Source organism: Daucus carota, chromosome 7, assembly GCF_001625215.2.
Source record: "Daucus carota subsp. sativus chromosome 7, DH1 v3.0, whole genome shotgun sequence".
In the NCBI taxonomy this organism is placed as follows: Eukaryota; Viridiplantae; Streptophyta; class Magnoliopsida; order Apiales; family Apiaceae; genus Daucus; species Daucus carota.
The window spans coordinates 32,169,280-32,195,796 of record NC_030387.2 but is presented as its reverse complement, the minus strand read 5'-3'; the positions used below and the strand labels follow the sequence as shown (position 1 = coordinate 32,195,796).

The 26,517-nt window shown below is 32.7% G+C and overlaps 5 protein-coding genes and 2 long non-coding RNA genes across 7 annotated transcripts; 4 read left to right on the top strand and 3 right to left on the bottom strand.

The window, feature by feature from the left end:
- On the top strand, positions 1 to 2,677 carry LOC135147996 (chromatin remodeling protein SHL-like). The gene is made up of 5 exons (XM_064082084.1): positions 1 to 133; positions 1,550 to 1,910; positions 2,014 to 2,079; positions 2,377 to 2,458; positions 2,591 to 2,677. The coding sequence occupies exons 1-5, from the start codon at positions 1 to 3 to the stop codon at positions 2,675 to 2,677; spliced, it is 729 nt and encodes a 242-aa protein (XP_063938154.1).
- A 2,119-nt stretch (positions 2,678 to 4,796) lies between these two features.
- Positions 4,797 to 8,429, bottom strand: LOC135147625 (uncharacterized). The gene is made up of 2 exons (XR_010285281.1): positions 8,216 to 8,429; positions 4,797 to 5,393 (listed from the first exon to the last, which is right to left on the bottom strand). It is a non-coding gene; the product is annotated as an uncharacterized LOC135147625 (long non-coding RNA).
- LOC135147624 (non-specific lipid-transfer protein Cw18-like) lies at positions 5,081 to 5,777 on the top strand. The gene is made up of 2 exons (XM_064080762.1): positions 5,081 to 5,451; positions 5,535 to 5,777. Exons 1-2 carry the CDS (start codon positions 5,081 to 5,083, stop codon positions 5,542 to 5,544), a joined length of 381 nt encoding a protein of 126 aa, XP_063936832.1. The 3' UTR covers positions 5,545 to 5,777.
- On the bottom strand, positions 5,806 to 8,429 carry LOC135147623 (F-box/kelch-repeat protein At3g06240-like). Its single transcript, XM_064080761.1, has 2 exons — positions 7,069 to 8,429; positions 5,806 to 6,212 (listed from the first exon to the last, which is right to left on the bottom strand). Exon 1 carries the CDS (start codon positions 7,996 to 7,998, stop codon positions 7,090 to 7,092), a length of 909 nt encoding a protein of 302 aa, XP_063936831.1. The 5' UTR covers positions 7,999 to 8,429; the 3' UTR covers positions 5,806 to 6,212; positions 7,069 to 7,089.
- Positions 8,430 to 10,123: 1,694 nt separating this feature from the next.
- On the top strand, positions 10,124 to 13,731 carry LOC108202137 (uncharacterized). The gene is made up of 4 exons (XM_064080950.1): positions 10,124 to 10,262; positions 11,041 to 13,192; positions 13,273 to 13,503; positions 13,613 to 13,731. Exons 1-2 carry the CDS (start codon positions 10,193 to 10,195, stop codon positions 11,769 to 11,771), a joined length of 801 nt encoding a protein of 266 aa, XP_063937020.1. The 5' UTR covers positions 10,124 to 10,192; the 3' UTR covers positions 11,772 to 13,192; positions 13,273 to 13,503; positions 13,613 to 13,731.
- LOC108202138 (uncharacterized) lies at positions 10,247 to 14,305 on the bottom strand. The gene is made up of 4 exons (XR_010285475.1): positions 13,887 to 14,305; positions 13,226 to 13,363; positions 12,012 to 13,104; positions 10,247 to 10,466 (listed from the first exon to the last, which is right to left on the bottom strand). It is a non-coding gene; the product is annotated as an uncharacterized LOC108202138 (long non-coding RNA).
- Positions 14,306 to 17,905: 3,600 nt separating this feature from the next.
- On the top strand, positions 17,906 to 19,784 carry LOC135147995 (chromatin remodeling protein SHL-like). The gene is made up of 2 exons (XM_064082083.1): positions 17,906 to 18,035; positions 19,444 to 19,784. Exons 1-2 carry the CDS (start codon positions 17,906 to 17,908, stop codon positions 19,782 to 19,784), a joined length of 471 nt encoding a protein of 156 aa, XP_063938153.1.
- Positions 19,785 to 26,517: the final 6,733 nt, after the last annotated feature.

Sequence of the window (26,517 nt, the reverse complement as noted above, 5' to 3'; positions counted from 1 at the left end):
ATGAGGCGCACAAGAAAAGATGTACAAGGTGTGAGGGATCCCAAGGGTAAGAAAAGAATCTCGTCATCACATGACTCCATCAACTCCCTTGCACCATCGAAGCTACGCAAACATAATAGTCCTCATTATAATGGTAATAACTCTATGTATTTATGTAGTTTTAATTATGATTTTATTATTTGCGTTGCTCATGTTATGATATAATAATTAAATGCATACAACTCAGGAGGCGGAGGGAGTATTAAATAAACGATGCCTGGGAGGCATCATTTGTTTAATACTCTCACCGTCCCTCTCAGTTGTATACATTGGTGGACGCGGCACGTACTTTAATTCTTATACAAGACTATAACGTATAGCTCTATAACTAATAAAAATTTTATATTTAATTTTTTATCCGGAAGAAGTAAATCTTAAAAAGAAATTATAAAAAATAAACTTTACAGGAGTACTAAAGTATGTATAGAATTGAATGTGACAGAGGGAGTAACATTTACTTAATGGATGTAGTTCATTGTTTATTTTCCATCAATTTTGTTTCTCCCTCATTGGTATTATCATCTATTTATTTCATAAGCTCTACCATATAACAGTCATATAATTGATGGTCATTTGAGGGATTGATTGTGGTTAAACTCAATTTTTCGTTAACTTTGTCTAATGTAAGTTTACTAGCTTTTATATTGTGTCTGTTCTAGTACTAGTCACCAAATATGGTCTTACCTAGATAATTGGATTATCATCATCCCATCTCTAAAACAATGAAATCACACAAATAATAAATATCTCTACAACTTGGAGTTTAGAAATTATAACTTAAAAATATCTCTACAATTTTCAAACAAACCCTTTGAATCCCTGCTCAATCTCTTAGTGGAAGCTATCTACATTTCTCCCTCAAAAATACACAATATCTCTCTAAAAAACCTAATAAATATGTTATATCTCTTAAAAAAACTTAATAATTATGTTAAATTTTATTATGAGCTTTTTATAGAAAGTCATTAGGAGGTAGTAAAGAGAACTAAAATAGAATAAAACTCTATATAATGCCCACCATCCTTCAATAACACTCATTCTCAAGATCCTTATTTCACATGAAGTGTTCCCTCAAGGAGATTGACTTTGAGGCTCAACCCTTGATGCTCACTTGTATGCTTGTCTGTCAGCGGATGTCCATTTACAAATTTTCTTCTCAACATATCTCTTTGCTATTTAGACAGATATGTTCTTCTATTTCATCTTTGTTCTTTCCACCTCCCTCATCTCACCGTATGGTACATGAATAAATCATTACAATTTCCAATATTTTGACTAAACATGATGTGAACTATACACTTTTTAAACTTTAGATTTTCTTTAAAACAATCTTAATGGACTACATTAATATAAGTTCATCAAAAAGCATTACAAAAAAAACACATGACCCCTTAGTGAGTTACCACACATAGATGTTTAGGGGATGACAATCACACTTTCTTTTTTGTATGAGTTGTTGAATATGGTATTGTTTATTTCTCACATTGTCTATGCTTTTGATGTTCTGTAGATGGAGATTGTGTGCTTATGATGGCCCCTAATCCGGATGATCCACCATATGTTGCTCAGATTGTAGAATCCAAGGCTAAAAAGGTGACAGTAAGATGGTACTACAGACCCCAAGACACTGGCCTTTGGAAGAAAGACAGTCACGGTGACCTTTGGAAGAAATACTGTCACGGGAAAAAAGAATTGTTTCTATCTAACCACTTTGATACTCAAAGTCTAGATTGTATCCTGGGAAAGTGTACCGTGCACACTTTCCATGAATATATGGAGCTTGAAGGTCGGCGTTCTGATTCCGATTACTACAGTCGATTTGAGTATGATGTTTATAAGAAAAAATTGATTGATGTCAAAGATGCTGATTGGTAAGCGATATGTGACTCCTAAAGTTACTTGTTATTTGTGTTTAGTTACAAAATTACTCCTTTCAAAGTGTCTAATTTGCCTATTCTTAAATCTTAATTGCAGGCTGTGCATTTGCGGGAATCCTTACAATCCAGATCTGTATGTCTATTGTCAGATATGCAAATCAAGGTACGGTATCCATTATAATAAAAAAATTGCTCTTTTATGTATCAATGTATGTGCTTTATTTTCATTTCCAGCATTTCAGAAAAAGAAATCTTGAGGTGCATACATGCAACTCTTTTATTTACTGTTGTTGAATGTTGAATAGATTCTATATTTTCATAAGAAGTGTGGTAAGGCCTCTTTATACTATAAGTTGATTAAGCTACTAAGAATTATCTCCTTAAACGTGCATGCCTTGTGATTTCAATTTTCATAGAAGTTTTCGTGTTGCGTTGATTGTGCTTTTAATGTTCCTTCTAGGTTCCATCCATCTTGTACCAAATCTGATGCAAAGAGTTCATGCATTATTTTTTGTGATAACTGCAAGAACTCTCCTAGCCAGGTTAGACTTGTTGGACTTGGCGCTTTTATACATCTTGTTCTATCTTTTTTATTTGACATTTCCCACTCTTTTTTGCTATGATTATTTACAACACATATAATAAACTCAATTTTTGATTTTTATAATACTTAGGAGCAAGCTGCGGACAAGCGCTTTGAAAGGTATCTCAAGTTTCCGAGGATGCACAAAGATATCAAAAAGGAGAAGGCCATTAGATAATTAAAGATTAAGGAGTATTTCAAATTTTTGTTTGTCTTGTGGAGAATTGTTGGTTTGTTGTTCCACCCCTTTTATTTATTGTGACATAATAGGTTTCTTCTATTATTTTAAAATTTAAATTTTACTTTTTCACCTAGCAATCATATTATTCTAATTATGTGTAATTTGTTTTACATGTATACAGTTTGGATTTTGGCAAATATAGTTACTTGATTAAATGCATGTTTGAAAATTAAATTCAAATATCACCCAATTTCACATTGCTTTTACGTACCAAATTAGGTTGGGGTCTGGTGGGTATGGTCACATATATATTGGCCATAGACGAAATACCATATAGATTTGTGAAATATTGTTTTGGAGAAGTTTGTTTGTTTTTTTAATAAACGCACTTGCATTAATACTTCTCACAATCAATCGTAAAAATGATGAAATCTGGAGCAGTATAGAACCTGACATAGAATATGCAACTCGTGCTAATTCATGAGCTACGTATTCGCAGACCTAAAGATAAAAGTAACTAACCCTTCATCAAAGTGTTTAAGAATATCCCTACAATTTTCGACCATTGCATGAAAGCAGGTGTTCCCTCGACCGCCATTTACAGCATCAACTAGCTAGGAGCTGGCATCACATTCAAACAGACACTTTCTACTCCTCCATTCTTTTGTCCAAGTTAAAGCTTTTGAGGCTCGTAACTTCTGCTTCTCTCGGCTGAAATCTCGCTCGCACGACAGTAACTTTGGCTAAAAGAAAGTTACCTTCTTCATCCCTAATAACACATTCAACTCATACCTGGTCTGTCCCCTGCACAAAAGTTGCACCTACGTTTATTTTAACCCAGACTTCAGGTGGTTTACACCATGTTCGAAATCGAACCACAATGTGCTGTAGAGTTATCTTCCCTTGCTCGCCGCCATTCAGTAAACATACAGCTCGTGAACGCAATCAAAAGGTGATTTAGAAAATTTATACTCTGATCAAATTATTTTTACTTACATTTCACTTTAAAAAATTTAAAATAAAATACCAAATATAACCTTTTAATAAAATTTAGATGAGAATTTTATGGATCCTAAATCATATTTTACAACCTTCGTATGAAATATTTTGCTAAGTAATTAAAATACAAGATATGTAATTTATGTTTTTCTGTAATTTTTTTGGATGATGTGTTATTTTATTTTGTAAGTACTGATTTTATACACACACACACACATATGAAAACTATTTTCTATGTAAGGTATAAGTTATACTCAACAAAAATTTCCAACACTAATATAGGAAAAATAGGAGATAGTAAGTGGGTGTTTGGCAACACTTATTATTTTAAGTCTTTTCGGGCTTTTTTTAGCGCTTTAAGCTGCTTCTATTGTTTAGGTAGCGTTGGCAAAAGAAGTATAAGTGCTTTTTTGGGGGGTTTTAAGCTAAAAGGTAGAAGTGAGATATGCTAACTTTTTTGGCCTTTTTTAGTGATTTGCATTTTATTATGAAGTTTTTAATTTTTTAATATGTAATAAACTTTATTTAGTAATAAAGTTATTTTATTTTAATAATTTGAAATTTTTTTAATTTTTAAATTTAAATTACCAAATTTTCAATTGACTTATAGGTAAAAGTTAATTTACATCATAATAATTGTCTTTGCAGTTTTCTTAATCACAAAAGTTTCAAAAGTGAATATAATAATATAATAAGAGTTGCAAGGATCATTTTATTGCATCGCATCTGATTTTTGTATTGTTAAACTTATTTTTGTTGCAAGAAAATTATTTAGACTAAATTATACAATCAAATATACGTATAATTTGTAGTGTGATGTGATATTAATTTCCATTCATGTTAATCACATCGACAAAATATTAAATAAATTAAATAAATTAACTCGTCCAACTAGTCAAATTCACTCATTGAACACGGTTTAATTGTGATAATTTGTCTCGGCCTAGCTCGGCTCGTTTCGCCAACATGAAATATCTACTTATGAGATGAGGTCAGAAGTTAGAACATCATGTCCAGCAAATTAAATAAAACAGTGTGCTGTGATCTTACACAGTGTAACAGGGAGATGAGGGAGTTGCAGTTACAAATTAAATAAAACAGGCCAAGCAGAGGATAATTAGGCAACTAATTTACATACCAGATTAAAATTTGTAGTTTTTCAGATGAAGCCTAACATGTAACCACACAATTAAACATATTAATAGAGATGCAAGCATCAAATTGTTCCTAGGCATTTCTGTGAACTTACCAGACCAGGTGTCCTAACTGTTAGTTAAATTTGTTAATTTTGTTCTAGTGCTTCTCCGACTTGCCTATAAATGCGTCTCCCTGCATAATCTGTTTCTGCACAATTTGTCTACAGAGCACATTCCAAGAAGTCTACAGATACCTGAGAAAATAATGGCGAAGATTGTGTACTTGACGATGGTTTTTGCCACATTTTTGGCGGCTTTTCTGATGGTGGAGCAAGGGGAGGCTTTTACCTGCGGAACAACATTACAAGAACGTACAAAGCAACTTTGTGATCCATTTCACAGGGGCGAACAGCAGGATCCATCTGCTGAGTGTTGCAACTCTTTAAAAGCATTCCGTGATACGGCCAAGACCAGAGAAGAGAGGATTGAGTTGTGTCGTTGCGTGCAGGATCGTTCTAATAGAAACAGAGCTGGTGTTCCTGCTCCAGATGCTCGTGTTCCTAAAATAGACGCTCTTCCTGCAAAATGCGGACTTCCATTTATATACTCTGCAGATCGTAAATTCGACTGTAACACGTAAGTTTATTTCACGGATTGTTGATAATTTTTTTGATTAGTTCATTAGTACACATGACTGACTAATATATTTTTCTATGCAGCGTAAACTAAGCTTACCTCCGGTGCATGAAGAAGTAGTTGGAGGAAAAATCGATATATATAATAACACTGAGGCCATTTATGTGCCTTAAGAAATAAATTTATGAGCAAATGTATCTCATATGTTTTGTAATTTTTCAGTTCAACAAGAAATGCAACTCCTGTTTTGCATCCACCGTAACTCATTGAGTTCTGTAATGTATTTCTGGCGTGCTATATTATAAACGTTTGACGTTTCTTATTAATTCTAACGTAACTGTTAATGCCAAAAGATAAAAGAACGTCGTCTACTGATCAATGACTGTCACTTAGTACTACAAGTCTGGAACTGTCACAAATCACAGGGAAAGGCCTCTGTTTATGACAGTTTAGTATTGTTGTATATACCGAAAGCAGCATTCCCAGCGGCAGATATGCATACTTCTTGTAAATATGCATACTTCTTGTAAGCTAATAGAAATACATTTAAACAGCAATGGAAACACGACGACTCCAGTCATAAGCTATACTCAAGACATCAGGTAACAAGATCTCGGTTTTTCTCTGATCAACTGGCATCCCAGTCCCTGTTTCTGGATATGAGTGTCATAAGGGCAACCACGACTGACCTCATGCTTGGCCTTAGTACATGATTTCCGGAGATCTGTGCTGGGGTCGGGCTGATTCATTACCTCTTCAAACTGTAAAAAATATACAGATAAATATATACTTATAATTACAATGTGCTCATTATGGCTGAGTGTTGCTGGGTTCCACTGAAGCTTAAGAGTTTGCAAATGACATGGAGAAACACAGAGTAGAGCCTGATTTAGGTACTTATAAAATTTTAGTCAAAGTCTTACGACATCTCGGCATGATGAGTGGTGCAGGGGAGATAGAGAAAAGAACTATAGAGCGAGGTTCAGCATTGCATACAACATTCTGATATGTGGGCTTTTCTAGGTAGACAGTGCTGATAAAGGTCTAAAGACACGTAAAGGTCTAAAGAATTGATAAAGAAATTACAACATCTGTAATCCAAGAGTTCTTTATATGCTATGAAGTGCGAGTTATACAAAAAACAAATAGAACGGATCAAGAAATTTAAAGCAACATTAGCAAGTTAAGCTGCCAAAGGATTACGAGGATGATTCTGTTATACTACAAGCTAATATTAATATGAAGTCTATTAGAAAATATTGAATTAGACGTTCAACACTATTGACAGATTTCCAGAATATAATCAGTCAAACAAATAGACAACTCTCTCTTGTTTTTCACAAACAACTCCATAACCACAATTCAATACAGTGATTTGAATTCAAAGGTCAAACAGAAAAAGAGTGAGTGAGAAATTATAAACGATAAGATAACTTGGAAAAAACGATAGCAAAGAATGTTGTACATGATACAAAAATATGGACTTCTCACAGATTTATTGTAATATTTCTTTTATATTGCCATTATCAACCACGCCATATGCAAAATAGTAAATATAATCGTTATGGACTGAAGAATATAATCATTAATTAGTAGATGTAGATTTGTATCACTTACCAGCAGTAGACTGACAATTCCTCACTTTGCATATTTCAACAGTGATTTGCCTCCCTCGTACATGATTAGACTCTGTGGAAACGAGGTGTCTACAGTAGATGGAGCAAGGACTTCACGGGAAACATCTGGACCCCCGTGCTTACCATATCCATGATATTTAGAAATCCTGCTCTTAAAATTAATAGAGACTATGTGCGTTTCATCAGGACGCTGCGATTGGAATGACTCTACTATAAGAGTTCCAGTCTTTGTAATATTCAAAGGATGCCCATATTGTTTGAGCACAGCTGTAGCAAGTAGAACCCAAGACCCTACACCTTTTCGTTGCCTCCTCAACCATATAGGAAAAGGATACTTGGGAGGCACTAGATTGTAGCAATCTGGGTCCAAAGTACAAAGAGCGAGTGAACCTTCAAAACTCATGAGCTTAAACGGGGCAATAACTCCAAATAGACGGGGAACACGATTTGGCACATTAAATTCCCCAAACAACTGCGTATCAAAATCATATGACATTATCTTCAACTCATTCCCCTTCAAACTATTAAACTCCTCAGTTCCAGGTTGTTTCATCTCTACCCAGTAGTACCTACCATCAACATAAGCCCCCATTTCATTAACAAGCCTCGGAACCCGAGAATCCCCCATCTTCTTCCACGTGTTCTTCCTCAAACTATAAACCTCAACCTTCGGAGCCACCTCTCCAAACTGCTTCCCCTTTCCATCCTGAACGTAAACAATCCTAATAACCTTATAATCATCCGTACCCTTATCATACCCCATCCCGACAACATAATAACTCTTCTCCCTATCATCCAAAAGCCTCTTAAAACAACTCGAAACAAGAACCCTATGTCTCCTAACAAAAGGGTTCCACAAATACAACTCCCTAGCAGCATAATCTATATGCAAATCAGTTAACAAAAGCATCCCATCTACTTGCGCAATCAGCTTCAAACTGCCACTCTTGGTAACAAAGGGAATGTCGAATTTTTCGATAACTCGAGAAGTATCAGCAGAAATTAAAGAGCAATAATTTTGGTGAGAGATAAAAGGGGGGATTATAAGCACAGCATTATCATCACAAAAGGTAACAGCTTTACGAATTTGAGAGGAAATAAAAGATGGGCTGTTGATAAGAGAGTACCATGCTTTGTTCACTGAGCTTGATTTGATTAGGTCTTTTACAGAGAGTCTTGAGAAGATTTCAGCGGTGGTTTCTTCAGGGAGATCATGAAACGTCGTCGTTGAGACTCCATTGTTGCTACTGGAGCAATTGACATTTTGATTGCAAAGGAGAAATTGTGAAAATGGTTTTGGAAACAATGAAAGCGGATTATTGTGAAAAGCTTTTTGTAATGATTTTAAAACCAACGTAAACATGGAAAGTGTACGTAAAAGTGAAGAGCTTTTTGCAGTGATTTTAACCAATGTAAAGAAAAAAGTAACTACCACAAAAATGTCAAGCTGTAAAACGGATAATTTTGATATTAATTTGTATGTATGTTGATTCGGATCCGAAAATTCATATCTGTATCCGGATATAGTATCCAGATACGAATACTATCCGGATCTGAATCTGATTTTAAATAGATTTTTATTTTTATATTAAAAAATTTTGAAAATTATAAAAAATAGCAAAGATCAAAAAATGATGTTAAAAATTAAAGTTAATAAAGATGATTTATATCTATTCAAAAATTAATTTTTACTTATATTTCGATATAAATTTGTTATCTTTAAAATATTTAACTCAAAAAATATTTTGATATTTGTCTATAATATCTTACAATTATATAAAATTTATATAAATATATTATTTTATGAATTTATATATAAATACACACATTATAATAAACACGCTATAAAGTTATAGAATATTAAAATAGAGTTAAATATCATATACTCCCTCCGTTTCAATTTACACGTCCATTTTGAAAAAAAAAATTGTTTCAAATTAGTTGTTCACTTCAACTTTCAATGCAAAATCATATTTCCAAAGTCAATTCTACTCTACATATCTCTTGTTTATATTTCCTAGATCAATCTCATTCCACATATTATAGTAATTTAATGCATCTAATTTGTCAAGATCCACTTTTCTTAAACTCTGTGATTTTTTTAAAGTGGACAGCTATTTTGAAACGGAGGGAGTATATTTCATTTCAGATTCGGATATTATCGAATACAAATATGCCTATATCCGTATCCGGAATTGTCGGATTCGGATGCGGTTAATATCTGGTAGGTGACTGTATACGTCCAAAAAATTCAAATAGGTCACTCAACTCAAACTAATCATCAATCAACGGCTTTTCGAATTGAACGAATGATTAAATTAAGTTGATTTATTTGAGTTTTTTGGACGTATTCCGTTAAATTTTCAATGAGTGATGTGCTTCAGTTTTTTGGACACAGTTTATCACATAGTTGATATTTAACCCTATAAAAATTCATATAAACATGTGCAGTGCAACATGTCTTCCTTACAAAATTATTAATGTTTTATGTAAAACAGTCGGCAAACCTTATATGTAGCGACTAGATCATTTTTTTTATCATTCATCCATGTTCAAACTATTCAAAAAAGTTATTCGACTCTGATATTCTGATAACCATTAATACCGTAATCAAAAAATATGTGTAATGGATACACATCAAAAGAAACAAAACTACCACAATATTATCGATATACTAACATGCAAATACATGCCCAAAGTCATACATTTCACAAAGATTAAAAGAAAATCATTATAAGAACTGACTGCAGCAGTGTGACTAGTGTCCGCCTGGAGATCTCTTTTCGAACATAATTAAGGACACACTGATCAGTGATTTGTAGGTGATATTACTATATATCACCCTCAGTGCCACCCGCATGGCTCATGTATAATATATTTAACACCCGATTGCATTCCGTCACTCCTTACTAACGGACGTTAAACTTCTCAATTTTTTAATTGATGAGAGGGGCAAATCTGTAATTCAATGTCAATGTCATTTTAGTGTCACAGCTCCTCACCAAATAACTCAACTCCCTCCAAATAAACTTTCCCAATTCTAAACCCTTGATCAGGAGAATCATAAACCTAAGCTGCTACTCTGAAGCTGTGATTAAAGCAAAATGGCATGGAAATTGAGGCCTAAAGAAGAAGCTGAGTTGTTTAAGCCTTACGAGTGTCCACAATATACAGGTTAATTTTGTTCTCCTCACCTACATGCATTTGGACCTGTTATTCAGTGTATCTGATGTGTAATGTATTGTGTAGTTATTTTGTGTTTTGTTGTATGTATTTGAGAAGATTCAAGCTCCTTTTATTCTTGTATATAACATTATATTCAAGCTCCAGTATTTGAAGTAGATGGCATGGCCTCCGAGCTATAAAATTGAAAAATCCCTGTAGCATAAAGGGAAGAAGTTAATGAGAAGAATAATAGAAATGGCTGATGCAAATTGAATAATAGAAATGATAACATAAAGGGAATCATCTGACAAGTCATTCTCAAGTGCCTAATGCCGGAAATTATTTATTTGACCAAAGCCACATTCTGAATTTTCCTAAATATAAGTGACTCACTTTATGAGAAACAGAGGTTTAGGCTTGTAATTATATTAAATAATATATATTTCAGAGAATAAATCATTAGAAGAATCTAATGGCAAAATTCCACTTTAGGATACAGTAAAGCTTAGACTTGCCATATTGCAATATTATAGGACTAAACCAAAGTGACACCATTACTTATATCTATAAAGTGAAACTTTTTAGCTTGGCAAGAACATACAGTTAGTCCAGAAATGATAAACTTGAGAGATACCAAAAGTATTTTAGAGAGTATAACAAATTAACATTTAATGTATTATATTAAATAATATATATTTAACTTTTATTATTGTGTGCTTTTATATTATTGATATAAAGGTGTAATTTATGTGTTAATTAGTGGTGTTTTGGTGTTTTAATATGTCAGATGCTGAGCTTTTTACAATTAAATTGTATTATGACGGTGAAATGCTTGATAATCCTAAGAGATATATTGGCGGAAAGTTTGTTTATGTGGATTTCTGTGATCCTGATGCTATGAGCCTGCTAGAGATAACTTCCATGCTTGTTGAAAGTGGAGCAGAAGGTGGTTTCTATGAAATTTGGTATAAGATTCCTGGAAATTCAACGGAGAGGGGGTTATTTGAGTTAGTGAGTGATGATGAGTTATTGGTAATGTGTGCGCTGGTAACAAACAAGGAGAGGCCAGCGACTAATAGGTTTGTAGAGATTTATGTGAACAGACCTATTGAGATACCGCAAACTCAGCCAGGCCAAGAAGAAATAAATATGGACAACCCTTTTGGAGGGTCTACACAGCAAGAAATAGATTTTGAACAAGAAATTAGGGATTCAGAGGGCTTGTATAAGGATTTTTCAGACCCTGAGGACAGTGAGGAATATGAATTAAATGGGAGTGATAGTGATGATGAGAGTTGGCATTCAGATGCTTCCAACTATGATGAAAGTGATGATGATCTGGCATTTGATAAAAATGTGGATAAGATGGTTTATGAAGATCCTGAAGAGCCAGATAAAGACGACAATGTGCATACAGATGATGAAAGTCTGTATGCGGGGAGTGATGAAGAGAGGATGGCAGCTAATTCTACTGATGAAGATGACTCTAGTTTTTCTGAATTCAATGAAAGATGTTGACATGAAAAGCCCTGATTTTCAATCAGGCATGTTGCTTAAAAGTGGTCAGATATTTAGGAAGGCCGTAAGAAATCACGCAATCATGGAAAGGAGGCCAATAGAACTTGTGCCAAATTATGGGAGGAAGATTAAATATGTATGCAAAAAACCATGTCAATGGCAAGTTTATGCTTCTCCTTTCAATAAGACTGCAACTTATCAGATAAGATCATTGGTCAGAAAACATACATGCATGCCTACCTTCCAGCAGAAACAGATAAACTCTGTGTGGCTTGCAGAGCATTATGAGAAGGAAATCCGGATGAACCCTGAATGGCCCACTACTGCATTTCACAAAAAAAATTTCAATGACTTGAAATGTGAGGTGTCAAAGCATGCTGTGTATAGGGCTAAAACAAGAGCACTTATGAAGATAAATGGCACTCATGAAGCACAATATGCCCGGGTCTGGGATTATGCCTATGAAATAAAAAAGGTATTACCTGAAAGCACTGTGAAGATTTTATGTGAAGATCCTGAGCCAGGCCAAAAAGTGGGAGATTTATGAGAATGTATATATGTTTGGGGCCACTAAAAAATGCATTTATCCAGTATTGTAGACACCTGGTGGGGCTAGATGGATGCCACCTCAAGGGTTCATTTGGTGGACAACTACTAGCAGCAGTTGGTGTAGATGCCAATAATGGTATGTACCCAATTGCTTGGGCAATTGTGGAGTCTGAAACAACTGAATCATGGAAGTGGTTTTTAGAGTTTTTGAGCCAAGATTTGAAGATTCAGAATGATGGAGAGTGGACCTTCATCTCTGACAGACAGAAGGTTGTAATCTTTCCTCTCTATGTTTAACCTACTTACATTAGTACTACTATGTAAGGACTGATAAATTTATTACTGCTGTGTAGGGATTGATAAATGCTTTGGAAGAGATTGTACCAAATGCAGAACACAGATTCTGTGTTATGCATTTGTATCAAAATATGCACAAAGAATTCAAAGGAGTTGCATTGAGACAACTAATGTGGAAGGCTGCTAGATCAAGCACTGATTGGGAGTTTAATCTTCATATGAACAAGATGAAGGAGGTATAAATCCTTGCTCACTCTTATATGCCCCTTTTTAGTGATAGTTTCTTATAAAATCCATATTTGACAGATTGCACCTAAGTGTCATGAGTGGCTTTTGGCAAAGCCAAAAAATCAATGGTCAAGATGTGCTTTTAAGACACTGGTTCACAGTGACATGTTCGTTAACAATCACTGTGAAGTGTTCAATAGCAACATAAGGAAATTCAGACACTTGCCTTTGATAACCATGTTTAGGGAGTTGCACAAATCTGTCATGAAAAGAATCCAAATCAGGAGAGATAAGTTGGCTTCTAGAGACACAGTGATGTGCCCTAGTCCACTAAAAAAACTGGAAAAGTAAGTTGTTATATTTCTTAGTGATATACTTACTAAATAGCATCAATAAGTTGTTTTACTAATATGTTGTTTTCATACAGTTGTATTCCTGTACATTAGAGCCAATTGTGGGGCCAGATTTCTGGCAAACAGCAAGTGAACCAAGGCCCTTGCCTCCAAATGCCAAGACCCCTGCAGGCAGGCCAAAGAAAAAAAGAAACACAAGAAACGATATCCCTCGTGACAATACAAAATTAACAAAAGTTGGCACCATTGTGAATTGCAATTACTGCAAGGCAAGAGGTCATAATGCTAGAACTTGTCAAGCAAAGGTAACTCATTAAATAATTACTCTATTATCTTGTAATTTACTCCTGTCCACTTGTAATTAATTGCTCTATTAACTTGTTAATTAATTACTCTTTTCCCTTATAATTTCAGATAAATGATACCATAAAAAGGCTGCAGAGCAGGGGACTGTGCCAAACATAGCTAAGTCAACATCTGTGTGCAAAACTTGTAATAAATCCGGGCATAATTCAAGGACCTGTCCGGTGAAGGTAAGAGTATATATACTCAAAGCACTAATTTTCAACTAAATTAGCATTGGACACTTATTCATTCATGGATTTCAATGTGTAGAAAAAACAACAACAAGAGGGGGGAAATTCCTCTACAATGAATGAACAAAGACAACAAGACCAACAAACTATACCAGAAATGGTGCAGCAACAGCAGATCGACAGGCAAGTTCATGGCACCCAAGCAAGCTCAACCTCTGGATTTGTAGTTCGGCCTAGGAAACAGACTCCAAAGAGGAAGAGATGAACATTGGATCTTTGTGCTCTAGCTCAGCCAACTTTTTTGTTTTTGTTTTTGTGTTGGCCTTGACAAGAACCCAGGTTATTAGATCTGAGGTGAATTTAATTATGACATTAGCTTTTGGTTGGGAATTTATGTGTGCAGTCTTCACTCTGCTGACTTTACAATATGGTTGTTGGTAATGTAATAGCTGATATTTATGGCTTCAGGCCTTTGTTGCTTTTGACTAGAATGATGCTATTTTGTGGCCAACATTTATTACGACATAAAATTCTAAGATTGCAACTAACTTCTATGATTTTAGTGGTGTTTTTGTTCTTCAGTGTTGGAGTGTAAGTATAGTGTGTATAATATTTCATATACTGCTCTTTGGGAGATAAATTAGTTATTTAAATTCTTTATGCTTGTATTACCCCTCTGATTTTAACGTCTGTTAGTGCTAACTAACAGAATGCAATGGGGTGTTAAAAAAATTATACATGAGCCATGCGGGTGGTTAATTTTAAACCTGAGCTATTTTTGTGCAAAAAAATTATAATATAGTCATTTTACTGCAATTAAGTCTCAGGAATATTAGGATATTCCATCTGAAATTTCTCAAGTAACTGATGTAATGTGATTTCTTGTCTGAACCTCTTCATTTCTTTTTGAAGATTTGTTACGGTACTTACAATAGTGTTACCGGACTCTTGATCTGGAACAAAGGATGATATACAATGATATTTACCCATGCATGAAATCTACCTACCCTGTCCATCTCTTTTGGAATTTGTAAGATACAATCCGCTTCGGCGAAATTGCATAGTAAAGAGCACCATAACACGCATACATATGATTAAATACAAGGGCATAAGAAGAATCTAGTGAATTGGGAGGAAGTGTTTGGGGTTGTCTAGAGCTCATGCGATTTTTGATATATATAATACTAGCACATACACAAAATGATGTCATATAAGAAGAGTCGAGTGAATCGGTCGCTAAAGAAGTGTCTAGAATTCTAGGGAAAAGGAAGTGTCTAGAGCTTTTGAGATTTTTGATATAAATATTAAATACAGTACTAGCACATATAAAGAATGATGTCATCACATGAGAAGAGTTGAGTGAATCGGCCTCACAAAAATATCTAGAATTTTATGGAGAAAGAAGCTTCTGGAGCTCTTGAGATTTTTGATATAAATACGGTACTAGCATATACACAAAATGATGTCACATAAGAAGAGAGTCGAGTGAATCGGGCCCTAAAGAAGTGTCTAGAAATCTCCAGTTTTGCATATAAAAACAATGATGCGCACACATAACAATATCACATAGGTAAGGACTAAAACCTCTAGCGAAATGCAATTTTTTTTATAAGGAAATGAAAGAGCAATGCGAAAAGAACGTGCTAGGGACATTAAACGAGAATCCAAAATTTTAAATGTCCAAAAGAGGTATAAGTATGTAAATAATGAGAAGTTTTTGCTAAAAATTAAATACAATAAAGAATATGTTCATTATGGCGCTAGATTCATAAATTATCACCAAACTATAAAAAAGAAAATAATTTTTCAGAAAGAAGAACAATCCTAATGAGATTTCATATTCACCTGCAGTGACTAATTATATATTTAGAATTCGTGTAAACTTGAAAACTAATTCCCAACATAACCTGATGTACAACATAATGATTAATTATGATTTAGATTTTCTAGTGGGCAAAGCTAAATCTTCATTACACACAAAATAATAGGATTTACTTGGAAATGGGAATAGTGATATAATGTGCACCAATCAAACATTGACAATTATATACATATTTGATTTGAATTTCTGTCGTCTCCATATTAGCAAATTATAAGAGTAAACTTCTGGTTGTTTATTAAAAAGAAATGAAATGTCCTTCATTTGTATCATCAAAATTAATGTACTTTAGTTTGTACTGGAATATTAAAATGATCGCTGAAGTCAACATCATATATCACTCTATTCATGGGTCTTAATGAATAACAGGATATCATTTATATCATTATAGTCATGAAAGATATCAAACAAGTATATGTGCTTCGGGAGTAAAAATATTTTTTTACAAAGTTCTAAATATTATTCTTGAATGTAACATAATCAAGTAAAAGGTTATGAATTCTAATATTTATAATAATATATTTAAATTTTAACAAGTTTATCTACTATTTATATTTAATTAAAACAAAGAAAATAACTTTATAATAAAAATAAATAGCACATAAATTTGATAAAATCTAAATATATTATCATAAATATTAGAAGTCATAATCTTACTTTATTGTGGTAACATTCAATAATAAAACTCTATAAATAATATTATTACTCTTTTAACTCATATTTAGAGGTAACTAGTTGAGAAGCCGCGCGTTGCGGCGGCCTATAAAAATTATATTAATGATTTAAAATTAAAATTTTTAGAATAAAATAAATTTGTGCATCCGACAACCTTTTACTCTTATCAGCCAATCATCTCTATCACAATTCAAAGCATCCAGTATAGTGTAACTCATTATTGTATTCAGGGTTCTAAAAATCGCTAGGCGTCCCAGGACGGTCGGGGTACCTTCTAGTGATTAATCGGTAAATCGGGGATTAATCGGAGCATTAATCGGACATATATTATTTTTAAATTATTATAATTATATGTAATTTAATAATTTTACCTACTTTTCACTACTAGTGGAGTCAAACTAGTAAACAATATAATATCATATATTAAATAAATACTTGATATATATAATACAAATCATTGATTAAATAAATATATACCAATCGAAATAATGTAATAAATATTAAATAAAATTAGTCACTTACAGGATATTAAGTTAAGCACAAGTGAATAATAATTTCTTATAATATAATCATAATTTTAGATTTCATTTATTAAAAATGTTTTTTTTTTTTGTTTTTGACCGCCTGGACCTCCTAGGCGGGATTTAGACAGCCTAGGCGGGATGTTGACCGCATAGGACCGATTTTTGTAAAAAAAACCTTTATTACAATCCGCTTATAACTACCAAGCACTAATATTAGCGGTTCTAGTTGTCAAACCTCTAAAACACCTCAAACCTCTAATTTTGCCCAAAATCTCTGACTTCCAAACAGAGCCATATAGTGTAACAAAGAGATTGGAGTTTGCATGTAGTTATAAATTAAAGAAAAAGTGCATTTTGTATATGTGCATTTTGAGAGTTCATGCCTTTGTAATATTATAACTAAATAAATATTCTACATTTATAATTCTATTTATTTAAATTTTGCTCAATTTGTGTACTTTTGTCAATTCAAACTAACCACATGAGTTAAAAGTGAATGAAAAGATGAATAAAATTTTCTTTTACAGATTCTTGGACACTTCATATTGCTCCCACAAACACAGATGCATCTACATCTCGTGTAGACGCACACAGACATTTCCATGACCATCGGGAACCTTTATCTCCTGTAGATGCACACCGACAAATATTCCTAGATCTTATCGCCTCATAGATCTTATCGCCCCATAGATATTATCGCCTCATGAGTACAAGACTATACATTTTTAGTCTTTTCAACAATTGAAAAATCTACCCCGTCCCTAATATTTCATCTTTCTCTCACGATCCAGTAGTCTCACTCCGGCGTATTTAAGGTAAAGTCACTACTAGAAATATTGGATTATACATCCCCCACCCCCCAAATATATCATCTTTCTCCCAAAATTCTGTTTTCTCCGTCGTAAATATCTAAAGGTAAAGTGGTGTGTGTTCATGTATAATCGGGTAATTAGTTTGAACTAATAATTAGTAAGTACTCGTATGTTTCTTGCAATTGATTCCAATTTTGGTTTTCGAGTTTATACAGAGTTTTCATTTTTGATTTCTAATTGCAACAGATCTGGCTAAAATTTACTTTTGATATTTTACAGCTATGAGCCGCACAAGAAAAGATGTACAAGGTGTGAGGGATCCCAAGGGTAAGAAAAGAATCTCGTCACATGATTCCATCAACTCCCTTGCACAATCGAAGCTACGCAAACATAATAGTCCTCATTATAATGGTAATAACTCTATGTATTTATGTAGTTTTAATTATGATTTTATTATTTGTGTTGCTCATGTTATGATATAATAAATGTATACAACTCCGGAGGCGATGGAGTATTAAATAAACGATGCCTGGGAGGCATCATTTGTTTAATACTCTCACCGTCCCTCTGAGTTGTATACATTGTTGGACGCGGCACGTACTTTATTGCTTCTACAAGACTATAACGTATAGCTCTATAACTAATAAAAATTTAATATTTAATTTTTTATCCGGAAGAAGTAAATCTTAAAAAGAAATTATAAAAAATAAACTTTACAGGAGTACTAAAGTATGTATAGAATTAAATGTGACAGAGGGAGTAACATTTACTTAATGGATGTAGTTCATTGTTTATTTTCCATCAATTTTGTTTCTCCCTCATTGGTATTATCATCTATTTATTTCATAAGCTCTACCATATAACAATCATAAAATTGATGGTCATTTGAGGGATTGATTGTGGTTAAACTCAATTTTTCGTTAACTTTGTCTAATGTAAGTTTACTAGCTTTTATATTGTGTCTGTTCTAGTACTAGTCACCAAATATGGTCTTACCTAGATAATTGGATTATCATCATCCCATCTCTAAAACAATGAAATCACACAAATAATAAATATCTCTACAACTTAGAGTTTAGAAATTATAACTTAAAAATATCTCTACAATTTCCAAACAAACCCTTTGAATCCCTGCTCAATCTCTTAGTGGAAGCTATCTACATTTCTCCCTAAAAAATACACAATATCTCTCTAAAAAGCCTAACAAATATGTTATATCTCTTAAAAAACTTAATAATTATGTTATATTTTATTATGATCTTTTTATAGAAAGTCATTAGGAGGTAGTAAAGAGAACTAAAATAGAATAAAACTCTATATAACGCCCACCATCCTTCAATAACACTCATTCTCGAGGTCCTTATTTCTCATGAAGTGTTCCCTCAAGCATATTGACTTTCAGGCTCAACCCTTGATGCTCACTTGTATGCTTCTGTCAGCGGATGTCTATTTATAAATTTTCTTCTCAACATATCTTTTTGCTATTTAGACATATATGTTCTCCTATTTCATCTTTGTTCTTTCCACCTCCCTCGTCTCACCGTATGGTACATGAATAAATCATTACAATTTACAATATTTTGATTAAACATGATATGAACTATACACTTTTTAAACTTTAGATTTTCTTTAAAGCAATCTTACTGGACTACATTAATATAAGTTCATCAAAAAGCATTACAAAAAAAACACATGACCCCTTAGTGAGTTACCACACATAGATGTTTAGGGGATGACAATCACACTTTCTTTTTTGTATGAGTTGTTGAATATGATATTGTTTATTTTTCACATTGTCTATACTTTTGATGTTTTGTAGATGGAGATTGTGTGCTTATGATGGCCCCTAATCCGGATGATCCACCATATGTTGCTCAGATTGTAGAATCCAAGGCTAAAAAGGTGACAGTAAGATGGTACTACAGACCCCAAGACACTGATCTTTGGAAGAAAGACTGTCACGGTGACCTTTGGAAGAAAGACTGTCACGGGAAAAAAGAATTGTTTCTATCTAACCATTTTGATCCTCAAAGTCTAGATTGTATCCTAGGAAAGTGTACCGTGCACACTTTCCATGAATATATGGAGCTTGAAGGTCGGCGTTCTGATTCCGATTACTACAGTCGATTTGAGTATGATATTTATAAGAAAAAATCTTAATTGCAGGCTTAATTGCAGGCTGTGCATTTGCGGGAATCCTTACAATCCGGATCTGTATGTCTATTGTCAGATATGCAAATCAAGGTACGGTATCCATTATAATAAAAAAATTGCTCTTTTATGTATCAATGTATGTGCTTTATTTTTATTTCCAGCATTTCAGAAAAAGAAATCTTGAGGTGCATACATGCAACTCTTTTATTTACTGCTGTTGAATGTTGAATAGATTCTATATTTTCATAAGAAGTGTGGTAAGGCTTTTTTATACTATAAGTTGATTAACTCACTAAGAATTATCTCCTTAAACGTGCATTCCTTGTGATTTCAATTTTCATAGAAGTTTTCGTGTTGCGTTGATTGTGCTTTTAATGTTCCTTGTAGGTTCCATCCATCTTGTACCAACACTGATGCAAAGAGTTCATGCATTATTTTTTGTGATAACTGCAAGAACTCTCCTAGCCAGGTTAGACTTGTTGGACTTAGCGCTTTTATACATCTTGTTCTATCTTTTTTATTTGACATTTCCCACTCTTTTTTGATATGATTATTTAGAATACATATAATAAACTCAATTTTTGATATTTTATAATACTTAGGAGCAAGCTGCGGACAAGCGCTTTGAAAGGTATCTCAGGTTCCCGAGGATGCACAAAAATATCAAAACGGAGAAGGCCCTTAGATAATTAAAGATTAAGGAGTATTTCAAATTTTTGTTTGTCTTGTGGAGAATTGTTGGTTTGTTGTTCCGCCCCTTTTATTTATTGTGACATAATAGGTTTCTTCTATTATTTTAAAATTTAAATTTTATTTTTTCATCTAACAATCATATTATTCTAATTATTTGTAATTTGTTTTACATGCATACAGTTTGGATTTTGACAAATATAGTTACTTGATTAAATGAATGTTCGAAAATTAAATTCAAATATCACCCAATCTCACATTGCTTTTACGTACCAAATTAGGTTGGGGTTTGGTGGGTATGGTTACATATATATTGGTCATAGACGAAATACAATATAGATTTGTGAAATATTGTTTTGGAGAAGTTTGTTTGTTTTTTTATAAACGCACTTGCATTAATACTTCTCAGAATCAATCATAAAAATGATGAAATCTGGAGCAGTATAGAGCCTGACATAGAATATGCGACTCGTGCTAATTCATAAGTTACGTATTCGCAGACCTAAAGATAAAAGTAAATAACCCTTCATCAAAGTGTTTAAGCATATCCCTACAATTTTCGATCATTGCATGAAAGTAGGTGTTTCCCGACCGCCATTTACTGCATCGACTAGCTAGGAGCTGGCATCACATTCAAACAGACACTTTCTACTCCTCCATTCTTTCGTCCAAGTTAAAGCTTTTGAGGCTCATAACTTCTGCTTCTCTCGGCTGAAATCTCGCTCGCACGACAATACTTTTGGCTAGGGCTGGCAATTTCGGGTTTCGGGTCGGGTTCGGGTCGGGTTGACAGTCGCGGGTCAAAAAATTTACCCAACCCGAACCCGACCCGAAATTTTAATGGGTCAGAATACCCAACCCGAACCCGACCCGCACTACCCGCGGGTAACCCGAACCCGACCCGAAATTTAATATTTATTAATAAACATATTTTTTTAATAATAAATAAATATTATTTTAATTCAAATAAATTAAATTTTATTAAATTAAATAATTTTATATTAAATTTAACTATTAAATATTATAAAAATAATATAAATATATATAATAATTATATTATATATTAATTTTCGGGTAATTTCGGGTCAATTTCGGGTAACCCGAATTCAACCCGAAAATGACCCGTTTTTTCTGGGTTGATTTTGGGTCAACCCGAATTCGACCCGAACCCGAAAAACTCCAACCCGAATTCGTATTTTGTGGGTCGAATTCGTGTCGGGTTGTCGGGTCGGGTCCAATATTGTCACCCCTACTTTTGGCTAAAAGAAAGTTACCTTCTTCATCCCTAATAACACATCCAACTCATACCTGGTCTGTCCCCTGCACAAAAGCTGCATCTACGTTTATTTTAACCCAGACTTCGGGTGGTTTACACCACGTTCGAAATCGAACCACAATGTGCTGTTGTGTGTTATATACAGAGTTATCTTCCGTTGCTCGCTGCCATTCAGTATACATACAGCACGCTCGTCAACGCAATCCATAAGGTGATTTAGAAAATTTATACTCTGATCAAATTATTTTTACTTACATTTCACTTATAAAAATTTAAAATAAAATACCAAATATAACCCTTTAATAAAATTTAGATGAGAATTTTATGGATCCTAGATCATATTTTACGACCTTCGTATGAAGTATTTAGCTAAGTAATTAGAATACTCCCTCCGTCCCTCGGAATTGTATACATATGGATTGGGCACGGAGACTAAGAAAAGTATATAAAGTAATGTAAAGTAGGAAGAAAGAGAAAGAAAAGTGGGTAAAGTAGTGGGACCCATCAATATATAATTGATAGATTTGGAAAAGTATTTGAAAGTAGTAGGTAGGTGGGGTTTTTATATTACTCCCTCCGTCCCACAATACATGTCTCTTTTGGAAAAAAATTTTGTCCCACAATACATGTCTACTTTTAGTTTCCAATGCAAATATATTGCAAATATTTCAAAATTACCCTTCTTGAAAGTTGTATAACAATTAATGGAGGTTGAATAAGAGTCTACATTCATGCATTTATTAGGGGTAGAGGTGAGAAAATTTTATCTAATCAATGCTTTCTTAATATGCGTAATTTTTTCAAAAGAGACATGTATTGTGGGACGGAGGGAGTATAAAACTTGACTATTTTGGGAAAGTTTTGAAATGTATAGAATTAAGTGGGACATCCAAAAAAGGAAAGTGTATAGAATTAAATGGGACGGAGGGAGTACAAGATATGTAATTTATGTTTTTTTGTAATTTTTTTGGGTGATGTGTTATTTATTTTGTAAGTACTGATTTAATATATATATATATATATATATATATATATATATATATATATATATATATATATATATATATATATATATATATATATATATATAGGCAAACATTCAAGAGAGGGACTCCTTATATGGAGTTACATAGCGCGCCACTATAAATCATCAATTTTATTATAAATTCTGTTATAGAATACATATAAAACGTGATTCTAATATAAAATACTATAAAATAAATCTATTTTAAGTAATTTAACACTTGAAATTTGATTAAAAAAAGTATATTTTCGAAACTGATTCTACAACAGAATAATTCTGGATGATTATTATTCTGTTATAGAACCATGTTGAGATATTGCATAATTTTAGATGATCTTTGGAATAAAAAAATTGTATAACTTCGTTTTCGGTTTAATAATCAAAATTTGCAATTATATTTCATAAAAAATATAATAGAATATATATTATGTATATATTTATAATGGTGTGCTACGTAACTCCATATAAGAGGGTATGCTATGGAGTGTTACCCTATATATATATATATATATATATATGAAAACTATATTCTATGTAAGGTACAAGTTTTACTCAACAAAAATTTCCAAAACTAATATAGGAAAAATAGGAGATAGTAAGTGGGTGTTTGGCAACACTTATCACTACAAGAAAAAAGGCTATTTTCGACCGTCAGATTCTGGTCGAAAATAGCTAATTTCGACCGTTTTCGGTCGAAAATAGCTATTTTCGACCAGAACGGAGATTGTCGAATATAAGCTAGTCGAAATTAAACACGCGGTCGAAAATATATAATTTCGACCGTAAACGGTCGAAATTAATTTCGACCAGATTTGGTCGAAATTATAAATTCGACCGAAATTTGAAAATTTTCAAAATTTCAAAAATTTGCCAAAATATTTCAAAAAAATTCAAATTTGCCGCCAAAAAAGTATAACTTCGACCGAAATCAGTCGAACTTATAAAGCTAAATTCGACCAAATTCGGTCGAATTTAGCATACCACATTTTAAAAAAAATAGCAGCTCTGTTTTGCACACCATTTTCAACAACTTTCATCATATTTCACAATAACCGACTTGGCCCAGAGGTATAATCGGTCAAAATGAATTTACAACTCCATCTGGAACATCAAAATCTACATAACCAAACCTTAACAAACAACCTCCCTTTATATGTAAAGAAGCCTAATTTTGAACTACATATTCTACCAAATCTTTCTATCCTTCATCTGGGTCCTTGTTGACGGGTTTAGGTGGGGAAGGGAGACTAAACTGGAAGGCCATGAAAAAAACAAAATATTGTTAGAACAACATATATGTATAGTGTAATGAGATTAGTTGATAATAACCATTTACACTTGCTGGGAGAGAGTGAGAATGCTACCTGCAATTTTGAGAAACCGGCCAAGATAATATAGACGATCTTTTCAACATTGGAGGCAAAGACATGAAACGCCTCCAGCCCTGGAGCAAGATTGGCAGATCAAGAATTACCTCTGGTGATTTCTGGTACTTGCGGCATTCTCGGAGAGCCACCATTGTTGTAATGTATGTGTTGTGAAAAGCTGTAACAGCAGACTTCGGTGTTAGAAAGCATCCTATGTAGTGCAGGGAGCAGAAAGGGGAGAGGGGGGAGGTAGAGTGTGGAGAGGAGTGGAGTGAGAATTGGGCTACTACTAATGGTTTTTAACATAGTATAATATAACAGGTCTGTCCTTTTCTTGTAAATAAGTACAGTACTACTTGGTATAAAACAGGCCAGCTTGCACGTATGGTATAAAAAGGAAAAAAAAGAGATTTATAAAATATAAAAAGATTATCGAGATTAGATGATATATTAATATAATATTAGTACAACAAATTTTCTGTTGTAAAAAATTAGATGAAAAATTAATAAAAACATTATAAGATGGATAAAGTGTTAATGTAAAATACACATACAAAATATTATATAACAATGAAGTTATATAAATTTAGTGTAAATTATTAAAATTTCTTATAATATTCACGATATTAAATTTGAATTAATTTTATTTAAGAAGAATATTATATAACAATGAAGTTAATATCTTTTATTTCATATTAATATTAAGTATAAAAATTTATCGTATTAAAATACTCATCATAAATATGACTTTAACAAGATCACTCATTACTATATTTGTTCTTATAGATCTGGTGTAATTTAATTATTTGTATTATGTTATGAACAGTCCGACATTTCAAACGAGAGAAGTTTAAATAAACGGAGGAAGTAGTGTTTATTTTCAGATTGGTATTTGGAATTTTTTAAAAATAATTATCGATGATCCAACCTTATAGATATTAATATCAACAAATTTTAGTACTATTCCTAAAATTTCAATAAGTATTAAATTTATATAATTTGAGATTTTAACAGTCAACTTATAATTTGACTAGTACATTTAAGTGGTGTATACTTCTGGTTTAGCAGTTTGAATTTTTTTAAAATAATTATCGATGATCCAACCTTATAGATCTTAAGATGTATATAGTTTAGTCATATTTTTAAATTTTCAATAATTAATAAATTTATTTGATTTGATATTTTAACGGTCAACTGATAATTTGACCATTACATCTAAATGGTGTATACGCCAGGTTTAGCAGCTTGAATTTTTTAAAAATAATTATAAATGCTCCAACTTTATAGATGTAATAATAGACATTTTTTTTTTTCGAAACCAATGATAGACATATTTTAGTCATATTCCTAAAATCGATATATTTTAATCACATTTTTAAAATTTCAACAAATATTAAATTTATATGATTTGAGATTTTAAAAGTCAACTGATTATTTGACTATTACTTTTAAATCGTGTCTAATCGTGGTTTGTTAGTTTGAATTTTTTAAAAATAATTATCAATGATCCAACCTCACAGATGTTAAGATTTATTAATTTTAATTCTATTTTTAAAATTTCAAAAATTATTAGATTATTATGATTTGAGATTATAAGAGTCAACTGATAATTTGACTAGTTCTTGTACTAGTGTTTAGTCCGGAATTCTCATTTGAATTTTTATGAAATAATTATCACTGATCTAATCGCAAAAAATTATTATCCATATATTTTAGTCATATTCCTAAAGATCGATATATTTTAGACATATTCCTAAAGATTGAATAAAAAAAATTATGACAACACAAAATAAATGATATTCTTGTTTGTCTTAATTTTTATGTTGGTCTATACAAGAATTTGTATTAAACTAGCAACATTTGTGATTTTACAAAAAAATATAAATTCAATTATACGTGGCCGATTTAATAATTTCGACCATTTCTGGTGGAAATTATTAAATTCGACCAGAAATGGTCGAAATTGTTAAATTCGACCCGAACTGGTCGAAAATAATAAATTCGACCATTTCTGGTCGAATATAATAAATTCGACCAGAAAAGGTCGAAATTAGTTCCAAATTTTTTGAACAGAATTAGGCGGTAATTTTCCCGCTCAAAATTTTTGGGCGGGAACTTTCCCCCTTCGTTTTGTGCTCGAAATAAATTCGACCAAAAGTGGTCGAAATTATTAAATTCGACCGGAAATGGTCGAAATTAATAAATTCGACCGAAACTAGTCGAAATTAATTTGAATTTGTTTGGGCGGGAACTTTCCCCCCTTTATTTTCCGCTCAAAATTTTCGACCAACTAAAAAATGGTCGAATTTATGTCTATTTTCGACCAACTAAATTCGACCGGGAATATTTTCGACCAACTAAATTCGACCGGAAATATTTTCG